Genomic DNA, 14990 nt, shown 5'->3' with positions numbered 1-14990 from the left:
TCTCTCTCTCTATCTATCTATCTATCTATCTCTCTCTCTATCTATTTATCTATCTCTCTCCCTCTCCCTCCCTCTCTAGCCTTGTATGCAAGCATGTTGTGTTGGCCTATGTGTACAGTAAGCCACAGGACATACTCCCGACTTTCCACATGAACCCTCAGCAACAGACACTTTGACATCAGGTTACAGCTGCGTTGCGCGTGACGCAGACCAGACTTTATTAAAAGGAAAAGTTATCTCAGCATTAACAATGACATTCAAATCAAATCCGCCCCCGCCCTATTATGTCCTTGGACAGTATTAGAAAAGACCCGCTTAGCATACTCGCCACTTTTCCTGTTGTGACACGAAGGCAAGAGCGGAATAAGTACAAGTGGCATTCATGGTCAAAGGGAAATAACCACATATTTTGAAGATTTTAAACGATGGGAAGCCCCATAACTTTACATGCATCTTATTACTAGTGTTACTTCCCTTGGTTTAACTCAAATTTTGGTCTTTATTCTTTTTTTTTTTCATACTAAAACATTGTAAGGTCAAGTTCACAAACTCTGCTTTTTGACACCCACAAGTAATAGGTGACATGTTGCGGGTTCCAGGGTTCGAGCCGCGGGCCTGATGTTGTGTCCTTGGGAAAACACTTTACACGAATTCTCCTCGCTTCCCCCAGGTGGGAATGGGTACCCGGCTAGACGGCCATAGACAACGAAAGATCTTGTCAGTATGTTAGTGTTTCAGCGCCTATAAACGGCCGCTTGCACGGTATGCTTCCCAATAAGTTGAGATTGTTTCAGAATGCTCTCAGGTCTGCTGGGGTTATAATATAGATTGTGAAGCGCTTAGAGCTTGCTGTTGAGCGGGGATTTGCGCAATACAAATGCTATCTATCTCTTATCTGTGCTGCAAGACGGACGGACTTAATCGAAAAGGTTCATCGTTTTGGTTTTTTTTTTGGGGGGGGGTTCTTTAACTCCTGGTCCAAAGGTTGCTGAATTTCAACATAATTTAATTAAGCAACAGCTATAATGTCGTGTGTGTGTGTTTTTAGAAAGGATTTGTTTACAAAGACAGCAACAATAGATACTGGGGGTCTTTTTTTTTATAGTGTTTTGGAAACAATTTAACAGCTTTTGTGTGTGTGTGTGTGCGTGTGTGTGTGCGTGTGTGTGTGTGTGTGTGTGTGTGTGTGTGTGTGTGTTAAATCGTTTCAAACCGTTTCAAAGATAAATAACGTGAACTTTTCTCTCTCTTCCACCGCCTCCCATCCTCCACCCTTGCACCCACCCACCCCCACCACCCCACCCTCAGGGTACGAGCACGGGTGAGATGTGCTGGCACCACTTCCAGATGCGGCTGAACCGGACCATCGAGGACGTGGTGTGTTTTGCCAAGAAAATCCCGGGCTTTGCCGAGCTGGACCAGGACGACCAGATCAGTCTCATCAAGGGAGGGTGCTTTGAGGTGAGTGGGGAGGTCTGGAGGTCTGGCACCTAACACTCGGGTCGGGAGGGGGGGGGGATTGGTGGAAGAGGGTGATACATATGTATTCTAAAGGTTATGGGGTTTTGTTTTGTGTTTTAGTTTTGTTTATTTGTTGTATTGTATGTTGTTGTTTTTTGTGGAGTGAGCTTCCCTTTGTTTGCTCGTTTCTTGTTGTTGTTTTGTTTGTTTTTTTGTTGTTGTTTTTTTGGGGGGGATGGAGTTGGGGGGGGTGGTTATTATTTGGGTGGCAAGGCTGTTAATCTGTAGATGTGATGTCGATTGGGAAAGGGAGTTGTCTGAAGATGAAATGTGTAAAGAGGGGGGGGGGGTGGTAGGAGGTTGTTCAAACAAACACAACACTGAACAGAAACTCTGCCTGTTTCTTCCAGGTGGCGTGCGTAGTTTGTGCCCCGTTCATCGACGCAGACACCAACTCCATCTTCCTGCTGGGCAACAGTTCCATCGTGCTTCGTGATGAGATGAAGTGTGGCTTCCCCCTTGGGGAGCACTTCGTGGAGCTGCTCTTCAACCTCTCCAACAGGCTCAATGCTTTCAGCCTCAGGAACTCGGAGAAGGCTCTCTTCAGCGCTCTTGTACTTATCTCTCCTGGTGAGTCTGGTTTAAGAAATGAGTCTGTTTTGAGTGATACAGTCGAACCTGTCCAAGAGGATCACTGATTGTTGAGGAGGAAAGTGGTCATCTTAGACAGATGGTCTTCTTAGGCAGTGACATAATTTAATTTAAAGAACGTAAGCGGCGAATGAGAAGTGGTTGTTTAGACAGCTGATATACATGTATCATGTAGTGGAGTTGGTTATCTAGTGGTTAGGCCACTGGACTCGTAATCTTGAGGTTGCGGGTTCTTGGAGTTCGAGCGTCAGGCGTGACATTGTGTACTTGGGAAAGGCACTTTACACGAATTCTCCTCCCTTCACCCAGGTAAGATTGGGTACCTGGCCATGGACAATGAAAGATTTTGTCAGTATGTTAGTGTTTTTGCGCCTATTAAAAAAATGGCGGCTTGCACTGTATGCTTCACCTGAAGTTGAGATTGTTCAGAATGTTATCAGGTCTACTGAGGTAATTATATAGATTATAAAGCGCATAGCGCTGAGTGGGAATTTACGTAATACAATTACTGTCTATTATTGTTATTATCATACATGTGATACAAGATGGGTGGTATTGGGTGTTTTTTTTAAGGGGATCACACTATACATATGCACATTTTGAAAAATATCTATTTATAATATGTATATATGCCAGGTAAGGTGTATCATTTGAAGTATGTGCTCACCTCCCCAGATCGTCCTGGTCTCAAGAACAGGGAAAAAGTCTCCAAGCTGCAAGAGCTGTTGATCCAGGCCCTCCAGTCGGAGATCAGCGCCTCTCACTCTGACGAAGGCGGCTTGTTCCCGCGACTCCTCATGTCTATCTCCAGCCTGAGAGAGCTTGGAGTGGAACACCGCAGGATGCTGGAATCCCTCAAGGGCCAGATGAGCTTCCCTCATGACCTGTACGCAGAGACCTTTGACCTCATCCCTTGACATCAGTGCTAGCCAACGCTCCTTCAACCTCCTTAGTGCTAAGGGGTCATACGTTGTGTCGATTGGCTAAGTGGTTCCTGTGTGGAGACTTGATGTTCTGTCTCTCTCTTTGTGCAGTGAGGAGATGTGTAGAATTTCAGATCCTGTTCCTAGAGCTGAGTGGTGAGGATGATGATGATGCTGATGAGGGTGATGATGATGATGAAGAGGAAGAAGATGATGACTGAAATGGATGCTGATGATCAACGAGTTGCTTTATGAAGTCTTGGTGAGGATGACGAAGAGGACAGTGATCAGAAGGAAGATAATATTCTATTCCTTAAATGGATGCTTTATTGAGTGGAATCATTGATAATAATGAATGGACTGTGGACTGACTCAAAAAACAGGTGAATACTGTCTCTGCTTGTCACATATCATGTTACCATCATTTGTTGATTGGCTCTTTTAAAGTGAGCGAGGGGAAATCAGGAAATGTTGAGGCTCTTGCTGCAGGGGAGATGGTGTGTTGAAACACTAGGAGTTTCTGTTACCCACAAGGGTTTCCCAACACTGCCATAGTCTCTGGGGTTTGAAGAAGCAATGGATGTGTGACCTGGGAACAGAGACAATGTATTGGGTCAAATGGGACTGTGGTGCTGACGTTGAGGCAAATCAGAAAGGTTTCACGTTGTGTTGTTTTGATGATAGATGAACACTCTGGAAAGTTCTGGAGAGATCAACACAAATGTCCAGATTCCTTTGATGTGATGTGAGTGACAGCCCAGCCCCCTTCCCTTCCAGAAGAGACAAGTGAAGAAGATGAGTGTTTCTTGAGCACCCCCCCGCCCCTCCTCTCCTCCCGCCACATTTGCCACTCTCATTATTCAGACGACCGCTGGTCATTGCAAGACCCTTCCATTCCATAGCAGGCACTGTGTAGCAAGCAGCCTCTCCCTCATTGTTGTAGCACAGATCTGTGCCCACTTTGTCCACTATCCCGGTGAATTTTTTTCCCCTGTGCTCTACCAGTTCCGAGCCGTCATGTGAACTATATATATATATATGTATATATATATATATAATATATATATATATATATTATATATTTATATATATATATATATATATATATATATATATATATATATATATATATATATATATATATATGTATAATATATATGTATGTATATGTATGCGAACAACCTCCCTTGGGGATGGTTGCTGTGTCATCTTGTGAGGAACTTTTCTCAAGGTGGATCAAATTGTAGCAGAGAGATATGCAGAAGCCCTGCTAAACCTTTTATTTTGTTATTCCTGTATATCAAATGTCATTTGCAATTCTGATTTAGGAAACATTTTCTCTGAATATGTGTTGAGGTTTGGAACATTTTGATGGAATGCAAAATGTGTTGTCTGTTTGTAGAAGTGTAGAAGAGTTATTGACTATGTTAATAGTAAAATCTGAAAAATTCTTCATGTCTTGAAGGGCGGGAGGGTTTGCATTTTACTAGGACCTGTTTCCTTCCATCAGGCACTGCGTTCATCTGATCTTGACATCACTTTTTACCACTGGTCAGCATTATGCTGTTCATGTTGATTTCACCTCTAAAGACTGACCGTTTTTCTTTACCATAGCCATTCAGGGTGAAAGTTCAAAAAGCAGTATTGATTTCGTCCTAACATCAGGAATTTCATTTTCCTCCTGTAAGTTATATAAGATAAAATGTATCATTTGACTTTAGTAGTTACAAGTGAACTGTTTCAAATGAATTAAATCATTGAACCATCAGCAGTGCTAACAAGCAGTAATTTTTTTATATAAGGACAGTTTTCAAAAGATGAAACAAGCTTTTTGGGTCCACATGAGTATGGCTAAATCTTGTAGCGGCTTTGACACAAAGTTTGATGATGAATATGTACTATAGTGAGTGAATGTCTTGTCTAAGGAACTCTAAGGAACTGAGTCACTTCACGAGAGACAGTTGCCTTTATGATTGATTAAGTCAGCAAATTTTTATCAAAATTCCATCTGCAACTCTGTGCTCGGTCAAGTCTTAATCGTCATGAATGCTTTAAGGCCTGTGGAATTTATAGTATTCAAAAAACTTTTTATTATAATTATAGTTCTAGTTAAGGGATTTTGAAGAAAAAGTAAGGTCCTGCATCAGGATTTGACCAGGGGTGATGAGAAGGAAAAAGATGAGGATGCTGTGTGTGTAGGTTGCTTGATGAGTGACAGAAAGTTTTGCAGTGAGTGATGACGCTGAGAATCTTTGTTGACCATGTGAGACAATCTTTGTCTTCTTTGCTTTGATCATGCTACGGTGACCACAACTGTGATATGTTCATACTACGTCAAGTGTGGGCGACGCCATTTGATTTTTTTTCTCCTGAATTGAAGATTTGTTCCACGTTGTTTGGGTTTATTTTGCTTTGTTTTGGTTTGTACAGTTCATTGATGTGAACAATAATGGGTTTGCCTCTGCATTCAATACAATGTACATTGGTTTAATTAATGATCATAATGCTGAGATGTCAATGAATAACTTTGTCTGTACATTTGTTGATGATGTTTTGACTTGTAAAGATTCCTTTATTGTTCGCTTATTTCATTTTATATTTTTTTCTCAAGTGTAAATATTCAAAATTTTGCTTTCCTGTGAGTGTGAATGTGAAGAGATTGACCTTCATTTTTATGTTAGATACATCATCAGTAATTTTCTTAACTTCTGTCTGCACCATCACTTGCTCCGGATTTGCATAGTTTGAAAAAATTCTCGGACAGTACAACCAGTCTAGTGTTAAGTCTTGTCACTCTTTCAACACTGACCTTACTCTTGTTAGTAACTGCTACTATAAATCAACACTGGTTTTCTGATGTTTTTCAAAGTGTTGCCTATTTAAAAGAAAGCAAAGTCTGTTAATCTTGTCATGAAAATATTCAAGATAAGTATGAAGTCGTTCCTTTGTTTCAGTTCAGTTGTAGCGTGTGTAGTCCATATATACATTAGAGAATTGTTTATATGGTAAATATTTTAAACACGTAAGTTCGAGACTGCTCATTTATAAAGTGCTGTCTTTTGAAAGAAAAGAAAATCAGCATCATATAGGGTGGATAGAATCATTCCCTGATTTCTGTTCAAACAAAATAGCAGTAATCAGAGAAGGATTTTGTTCTCAACCTTCATGGTATGGACAGGCAGCAAGCCTGATCATGTATTTCCTGGTGTGGAAATGGACGGTGGTTGAAAAAACGAAAACTTTTCTCTCCTCGTCTGTAGCCTTCTTCCCTGTCTTCTTTGCCTCGACGGCAGATTCCTCCGGTGTAACGTTACTATCATATTTCATGATGTCAAAGTATTTTTTACCTTTTTTGCTTTTGCAATTCTTCTTTACATTTGCATGTATTGTGTAAGCTGTGTATAACCCAGTGAAGGTCTGACATGTATCATATGAGCTGTTTTTAATCCCAGTGAAAGTCCTACATCTATCATACGAGCTGTTTAATCCCAGTGAAAGTCCTAGCATGTTTTGTGTGAGCTGTTTATACCCCAATGAAGGTCCTACATATGAGCTGTTTACAATCCCAGTGAAAGTCCTTTGTGTAGTGTGTGAGCTACTGGAGACTTTTTTTCATTTTCCGGTAATGTATGAATGTTCTTTTAGAAAAGCTTGGATAAGTTTGCCTTCTTTTCTGACAGAGGATGCTGCGTTGTCATATATCAGGAGAGAACAAGTATTCATGCCCAGGCCATCTTGCAGTATGTTTTTACCAGGCTGTTTTAGTTTCTCGTCAATGGGGACTTAAATTGTCTAAAGTATCAGAACCTTATTTAACAAAATTTGTTAAATGAGTCATTTTGCGATGTGCTCATGCTGTGATTTTGCAGAGGTCAAAAAGTTTAGCTGGCTTACTTCTGTAACTCTGTTCCCAAGTGAAGTCCCTTTGTAAAAACTTGTTCTTTGTTAGTTTTAATTTCAGATGATGTTGTGGCTTTACATTTTGCTTGTGCAAGTCTCACCAATATGTGCAGCCTGATTCAAAACACTTGTCATAGTCTCATATATAGTCTCTAGTGAGTGTGGTGTTCTTGAGTCTCAGGCAGTTTTTCCTATCGTCATCTCACTGCTGTTGAGATTGATTCTTGCCAGCTCGTAAATGTCCCAATCTCAAACAAAAGAACTGAGAAGTGATGATTAAGTCGCAAACTTGTTCAAGGTTTTGGTTTTGCTTTTATGTTTCCCTCATACTTCAAAGTTCGTCTCAAGTCTAGGAGAAACCTGTTTAATATTAATATTGCAATATATAATCTTTCAAGTATTTCTGAATTTATGTTTCTCATTTGATACTCATGCTCCGGTGATTTGATGGAATTTTTTTTTGTTTGAAACTGTTGCTTTTCCTGATATGCATGCAGACTCCAGTGTCAGAATCTGCCCGGTGAAATTTGTGTTGCTTGGCAACATGAGTTTGTTAATACGCTGACCTTGAGCCAAAACGATCCATTTTCAAATCTCAACTGTTGCAAATGGAACGTTTTCACTCCTTGCCAAGGAATAGCTCAACCGTCAAATGTTTATTTTTTGCCTTTTTGTCTTCTACTAAACAGGTTTGCCAAGTCCCCGACTTCCGAGTCGTAGACCACTAGTACCATTTGTCCGGGATCAGAGACATCAAAGAATTTTGTTTGTAGCACATGAACCTGAAATGTCTGTGAGCTTTTTTCTGGTTTTAAAAAAAATTTCTCTCTCCAATCCAGGTTGATTCTACACTCTCCCTATTTTTCTCCCCGAATGCAGGTGTTACACATATTCGTTGTTTCTTGAAGGTTTTTAATCATTTTTACATTATTACTTTGTTAATTTCTCTCTCTAAAACCAACCCAACTTAACATACAATTCTCTTTTATGATAATGTGAAGGTGGCTTTGTTTTTTTACTTTGATTGATAAAGAAACGTCTGTTTTTCAATGCAGTTTGAGTAAGACTTTGAAGTCATCTTATATTTATCAATATGAAGAACTAGAAAATACATTGAGGTCTCCCTTGGCTTTCAAAAAGTTCAATGTTTCCAAAATGGCACCTGATGCGAAAAAGGTGGGAAAAAATATTCTTTTTTGACCATATGGTCTGGAGTAGTTACAGGGAGTCGGTACAGTCTCTGGAGTACAGTTACAGGGAGTCGGTACAGTCTCCGGAGTACAGTTACAGGGAGTCGGTACAGTCTCCGGAGTACAGTTACAGGGAGTCGGTACAGTCTCCGGAGAAAGCTGCATATGCTTCCAAGGAACTTCACCTTGCTATATAAAATAATAATAATTTATTGTTCAATATTTTCCATATATACGTGGAGGGTGGGATGTTGTTAATGTTTGTTCAGTCACCTGTTGTTCAAATGGCTTCACAAGACACAAATGGCATGAATGAGTTTCTCTCATTATCATTATTATTGTTTTATTTCATTGCCTGAATTCCCCTGAGCTCCAAAGTGTGTCTGGGCAGAATGGCATATATCCTCGTACAAAAGTTTTATCATTTTGTTGAACCCGGTGAGCAGTGCAGTTGGTTTGCGTTGGTTTGTGAGTGTGCTTTGAGTGTTTGTTCTTCTACATCATGATGCTATCCACAGGTGTGTTGAGAGTGGATGAAGTGGCTAATTTTTACATAAAAATACTATGACATTTCTGTTCTTTGACTTCCATGTTTGTGTATAGAATACACTGGTATGTTTTCTTGTCTAGCTTTGCTGTTTCTTGTATGTCTGATATATTGGTTGTACGTGTACAATTTGAGCAGGGCATGTGGAGAGTGTGGGGGAAGGGGTTGAAGATATGACAGTAGGCCTATACATTGGTAGAGATTGAGTCTTGAAGTATACATTTTTGTTTTAAGAAACGTTCAGTTTGTGAAGATACAGTAAGACAGGTAGGTCTGGTGACTGCCCTGATGATGAAATCATTTTGAGGAAATCACAGCAAAACCAAAATTCAAGATAAAACACTTTCATCACTGCAAGCCCTGTGAATTATTTTTGTTCAATTGAAAGCTGATATTTATAAACTGGTGTCATTTTCTAATACCTCCTGTGTTTACCCCACCACCCCCTCTCCCTCCCCCTCCCCTCCCTTCTGCTCTTCCTGTACTAGTGATTGAGCTCTATGTGCTGTACTGATTCCATATCTTGATTCATCCTTTGGAAGTTTGACCGAAGTGGAATGTAATATTCCAGAATGACTTACCTTTAGATTTAGGCCAAGTCAAATGAGCATCCATGCACGGAGAACGTTCAATGCAAATTAATTGATGACCTTACAGATTCATGTCTGCCCTCTCACAGGACATCCCCTTGTATATAGTTCTTGTGTAAAGATATCATGTTGTACAATGTTGTGTCCTCTATGACTTCTGCTTCACACTTCACACTACTCAGCTACCGCCTTCTTCATGAACCACTGGGACTGGCGGCCATGTTGATTTTTTTCTCAAAGTGTTTTTTATTTTTTCAATCAAACCCGGAACTGATGATCTATAAACATATGCAAGCAAGCCCCGTACAATAATATCCTGAGTGTATGCGTGTGCAATTCGGGCAAATAAGTCTGCCCTATGTTTTAATTTATGGAAATTGGAAGAAAAGCGGATTGCTTCAGTCTGTTGCCTTTCCCCTCCTGAGTACCAGCTCTCTGTAACAAATACCTTTTCAGTTCTGTCACACCATTTTGTATTGCTGTTGTGGCTCCTTTTTATTTCGCTATCAGTACTAAGTCTATACCAGTGATTAGAATCATCTTGAGATAGAAGCATCTCTCTCTTTTTGATCAATACATTATTATGTACATGTATATTATATATTCATATATATAAATCTACTGACATTTTCTGCTATCCCAGTGACTTGTCAAAACCCGGTCTTGTATGTTTTATTGCGGCTCTATTGCTATATTTGTTCATTTTACTACATTGAAGTGTACAAATTTTGGTTCAATGTTTTTATGTTGCACTGAGTTGACTCCATAGAAATATGATTATCCTTATTGTTGGGGTTTTTTGTTTGGTTTCCCTGTCTGGCGTCAGTCGAGGCTACAGAAAACATTGTTGTTGTTTGCATTGTAATATAGAGGCAGCATAAATTATTACCATACTTCCTCTCCATCCCAGTGCTTAATTAGCTCTTAGTATTTTTTACTTTTTTCCCCTTTTCATCTCACTGCTCCCGGGTATCCACTTGCTAAAACATGTTCTGGACATTTCCATCAGGAATATTTGCGGCTCCCTCTTTCAAACTCTTTGAGACTATGCACTTGCATCAGGAGATTAGTCAGAAGTACAAGGTGATGTGGAATAAAAATGATCAAACTTAACTCGGAATATATCATAATATATGTAGACCTAAGGAAAGACAGAATTTTTTAAACTTCTAACTTGTTCCATTAGGGTCCCAGGGCAAGCCCCATATTGTTATGTTAGAGAAAAGTAGCTTCAATCATAACTTGTTATTTTAAATCAGGCAGAAACATAAAAGACTTTCTGTTTCACTTAATAAATAAGGACAATGAAATTTAGTTTTGGAACATAGTGAACAAGTAATGCGTAATGTGAATGAGATGTCACAAAGAGTACACAGATGAGATGTCTCCTGAAAGATTTGTTTTAACCACAAGTTTTTTATCACATTTAGCCATGAAGGCAGATGGAGTCACTTTGTGTCTATGATTTTCTAAACTCTGTTGTCTCTAGAATTTAAGCATTTCTCTGCATTGTTTGTCTTGGTTCATCTTTTCATTACAGTATCGTTGATTTCTGTACATAGGCTTCCCCACTGAGGTATTTTATAGAATTTGAAATATATGTGCATATGAGGGGATGCCTCATTCTTGGAAATGATGAATGAAAGAAATTTTCGTTTACTGTTTATGTCAAAGAAACTACAAGGGATTTTTGTAGTACTTTGCATTTTCTTTTTGTGTGTGTAATTTATTGTTATTGGTACACAATACTGGGTTTCGAAAAACGTTTGTTTTGTGACGAAGAAATAACCTAAAAATAAAGTGCAATCAGTTTCCACTTCAAATGTTAAGAGCTAAACTGCTGACTATTTGTACTTTAGATACCGGGTATAGGAAAAAAGTTGTGAGTCACTAACAGAAAAGTTATGAACACTTGTGGTATGACATGTCATTGAAATTTATTGGCATTTTGTTTTGATATACATTGTGCGTGTATGTCTGAGATGTCCAACTTGAAAATGGGAACTACCCAATGCATGAAGTTAGTTTCTTCACTATTGTAATGTCCCGTTTGTGCTTATATTTATAGCGGAGACTTTTTTTTAAAAAATCCCAACAGCATGAGTTTCCCTATGGCCATCACTGGCTGAGGCTTGTTTCAGATTGATGAAGAAGAGCACAGTCACATATAGTACAGGCACTGATAGTACAGTCACTGATAGTACAGTCACTGATAGTACAGTCACTGATAGTACAGTCACTGATAGTAGTACAGTCACTGATAGTACAGTCACTGATAGTAATACAGTCGCTGATAGTACAGTCGCTGATAGTACCGTCGCTGATAGTACAGTCACTGATAGTACAGTCGCTGATAGTACCGTCACTGATAGTACAGTCACTGATAGTACAGTCACTGATAGTCACTGATAGTACAGTCTCTGATATAGTCACTGATAGTACCGCCTTTGATAGTACAGTCACTGATAGTACAGTCACTGATAGTACAGTCACTGATAGTACAGTCACTGGTAGTCACTGATAGTCACTGATAGTACAGTCACTGATAGTAGTACAGTCACTGATAGTACAGTCACTGATGGTAGTACAGTCATTGATAGTACAGTCACTGATAGTACAGTCACTGATGGTAGTACAGTCACTGAAAGTACAGTCACTGATAGTACAGTCACTGATAGTACCGTCTTTGATAGTATAGTCACTGATAGTACAGTCACTGATAGTCAATGATAGTACATTCTCTGATATAGTCACTGATAGTACCGCCTTTGATAGTACAGTCACTGATAGTACAGTCACTGATAGTACAGTCACTGATAGTACAGTCACTGATGGTAGTAAAGTCACTGATAGTACCATCACTGATAGTACCATCACTGATAGTACCATCACTGATAATCACTGAAAGTACAGTCACTAATGATAGTACAGTCCCTGATAGTACAGTCACTAATGATAGTACAGGTAATGATAGTACAGGCAGTTGTTTAGGATGTAACCTATTGTGACACTTTGATTTGACTGTGTGATGATAAGTTTTTGTGAAAGCAGTTGGAGGGCACCACAATTGGGTTTTACTCCCCTTTCATCCCCTCTATAACTCTTGTCTGTCATCTTGCCTTTTTTCACCCTGCTTCTCTTGCTTCCGTGCCCAGCCGAAAGATTTCGACCAATGAGAGAAAGACTTCATGTGTAACTCTGTTTAAAATGAACAAATGGACATTCAGATCTGGCAGTGAGTGATCCAGCGTCATCGAAAAGCAGGTACAGCAAAGACTTTTTTTTCCTTTACATCATGGACTAACACATACACAGTTGACATCAGATACTAATGATGCATATCCTTTCATAGAGGGATAGAACAAAATATGCAGAACAGAAATATTACTTATTTCTAGGGATTTGACTGAGATAAAAGACACTGCATAGACCACAGTGAACTTACCATCTTGTATACAGAAAGGAATGTAATATGCAGGCTCAGCGCTGGTTTCTCTAGTGAGCCTCCCAACAGAATTCCTACATCAAAACTTGTTTGACTCTATTCTCACTATTTTTTGCTTGCTGTTTTTTGTTGGGTTTTTTTTCTTTTTTTAAGAATTTAAATTCAAAAAGAGGACACCAATTCTGTCACGAAGCTACGGCAAAAGCCACAACTTATCTTGCAAAAGTTCCATCAGATGACCGGTGAATGTTGTGTATGCTTTAAGTTTAAGAAAGTCAGCCATTCTCACACACATTACCTGGAAATGTGACATAAAAAGTAAAAGACCTATGTGGAAAGATAATTGCAGGTGAGTTAATCACAATGTGTGGTAGTCTTGTTGTGGTAAAAGTAAAAATTTCTTATAGTAAGAAACATTGTCAAGACTGTTGATTATCTTGTGTATGTTTGTATTTCAGAATTTAAAAAAAAAACAAGCTTTGCAGTGAAGGGGGTATAATGTATCTTTTTTCTTTTACATATGAATGTCAAAGGGCTGATAAGATCAGAGCTGGAGTGCCCTTATAGAGTGTTTGTGTTTTCTTTGAAATTGTTTCCCATCTCATTGAATTTTCAACACTAACTAAGTGCTCCTGTATTCAATTGAGTGCAGTTGTCATTTTTTCTCAGCTCTTGAAAACTGAGAATGCCACTCAAGTTCATTAGAGTACCCGATGTCATGGCTTTGATTGTACCCTGTTTGAAACAGTACAGGCTGTAATTATTCATTGTCGTTTCAATAGACACCAATGGCTGGAATATTTTGAAATTGAATTGAAACACTAAGAAATGTTCATCTTTAAACGTCCTGCTGTCTGTCTAACTGTGAATATAATTGTTTGGCATTGAGTAGTATTATGTAATGTCAAAACTTTTTATTTTGGTGTTCTCAAATTACTGTTAAAATCATTATTTAATTTCCCCTAATTTTCACTGAAGATGTATGATCAAGTTCCACTTTTCTTTATTCCGCTGTAAGAGAATATTCCTCCTCAACATGATTGAATGTTAGTCAATGTAGTTAAATCTTAACCAAAAAAACAACCTAGAAACAACTAGAACATATCACTCTAATAATGTCCACCCTGTAGTTGACAAGCCAATCACAGCAATGTTCTTAAGTCAACAAGACTGCAAGCTTCAGTCCATGTGTGATGTGTAGCGCGTTGAAGACAAATGTGTATGTGCTTTGAATTCTTCCCAATTACTTTCTTTATGATTTTTTTTTCCTTCTTCCATACTGTTTGCCTTCAGATGAAGCAACAGGCAAACTGGTGCAAATGGCGAATCTCTATGGAACTGTACACGTTAAATAATGTTTTAGATTTCAATAAATAATTCTGTCATACCCTGATATCAGTCTTCCATCGTTTTTTAAAATGCGTTTTACATCTGCGTTGGGTTTTTTTTATTTACATGGATGTTGTATATCACAAGCCTAGTACTAGATCTATCTTGTACAGGCTCAATTTTACATTATTAATGAAAATCTCTTTGAAACTTCTTAATTCCAGTCATGAAAACAGGAATTAAATACAGTATGAAATTGAAAATCTACAGAACATAGGCATTAACTGCTGTGACAAAAACTACAGAAAGTCGAAAATTTGAATTAGTAGAAGTTAAGCGCTCAGCTCGCAATTCATCTGTTACATGTTACTGTTAGAGGTGCCAACTGGCTACAAAAACAAAAAAATCTGGAACTTTCTCATGCGCACAGGGACTCAAAGTCAGGGGACCATTTGATTTAATGCATCTTGTATCATTTTTATATAAAAGCGTAAAGGCCAACATGACAAACACAAAGAGATTAAAATGTTCAGCCAAGCACGGACAGCTCAAAAGCGTCGGGGATTAACAATTGTGCCCGATACACTCATAATTTGGGTAAACATAATATCTAAATCTTATCACCTGGAGAATGGCAAATTGTATGAGCGATCCGCGATTTTGAGTTTAGAGTCAAAAGTTAGTAGCATGGTGCATCAGGACTTGCACTGGATTGTCCAGCTTTAGATCCCAATCGAACTCATGAAAAGAAACCTTTGACACTCTGAGAGAGAGAGACACAGTTTCGTCAACGCTTGCTGTCATTTCATCAAGTGGACGGGAGGTAATCAAAGCAAACTGGAACATTTACAACGATCTCTACATTACGTGGATGGTGTCCCTTGAGCGCAAGATTTGCGAGTATTTCGTCAGTTTTTAATTCTCTCAACAACCCTCAATCTGGCAACGTCCTAC

At 38.9% G+C, this 14990-nt stretch overlaps 1 protein-coding gene across 1 annotated transcript in view; it reads left to right on the top strand.

The window, feature by feature from the left end:
- Positions 1-3821, top strand: part of LOC101846672 (mucin-19) — a gene marked incomplete in the record, with an annotated part of 140667 nt that extends 136846 nt beyond the window's left edge. Inside the window, 3 exon segments of the mRNA XM_013085884.2 lie at positions 1309-1461; positions 1872-2091; positions 2788-3821. Of these exon segments, the coding sequence (XP_012941338.2) occupies positions 1309-1461; positions 1872-2091; positions 2788-3029 (615 nt within the window).
- Between the last annotated feature and the right edge of the window lie 11169 nt (positions 3822-14990).

Source organism: Aplysia californica, unplaced genomic scaffold (genome assembly GCF_000002075.1).
Source record: "Aplysia californica isolate F4 #8 unplaced genomic scaffold, AplCal3.0 scaffold00416, whole genome shotgun sequence".
NCBI classification, from domain to species: domain Eukaryota; kingdom Metazoa; phylum Mollusca; class Gastropoda; order Aplysiida; family Aplysiidae; genus Aplysia; species Aplysia californica.
Note: the sequence above shows the minus strand (reverse complement) of the source record. Positions and strands in the feature narration are given on the sequence as shown.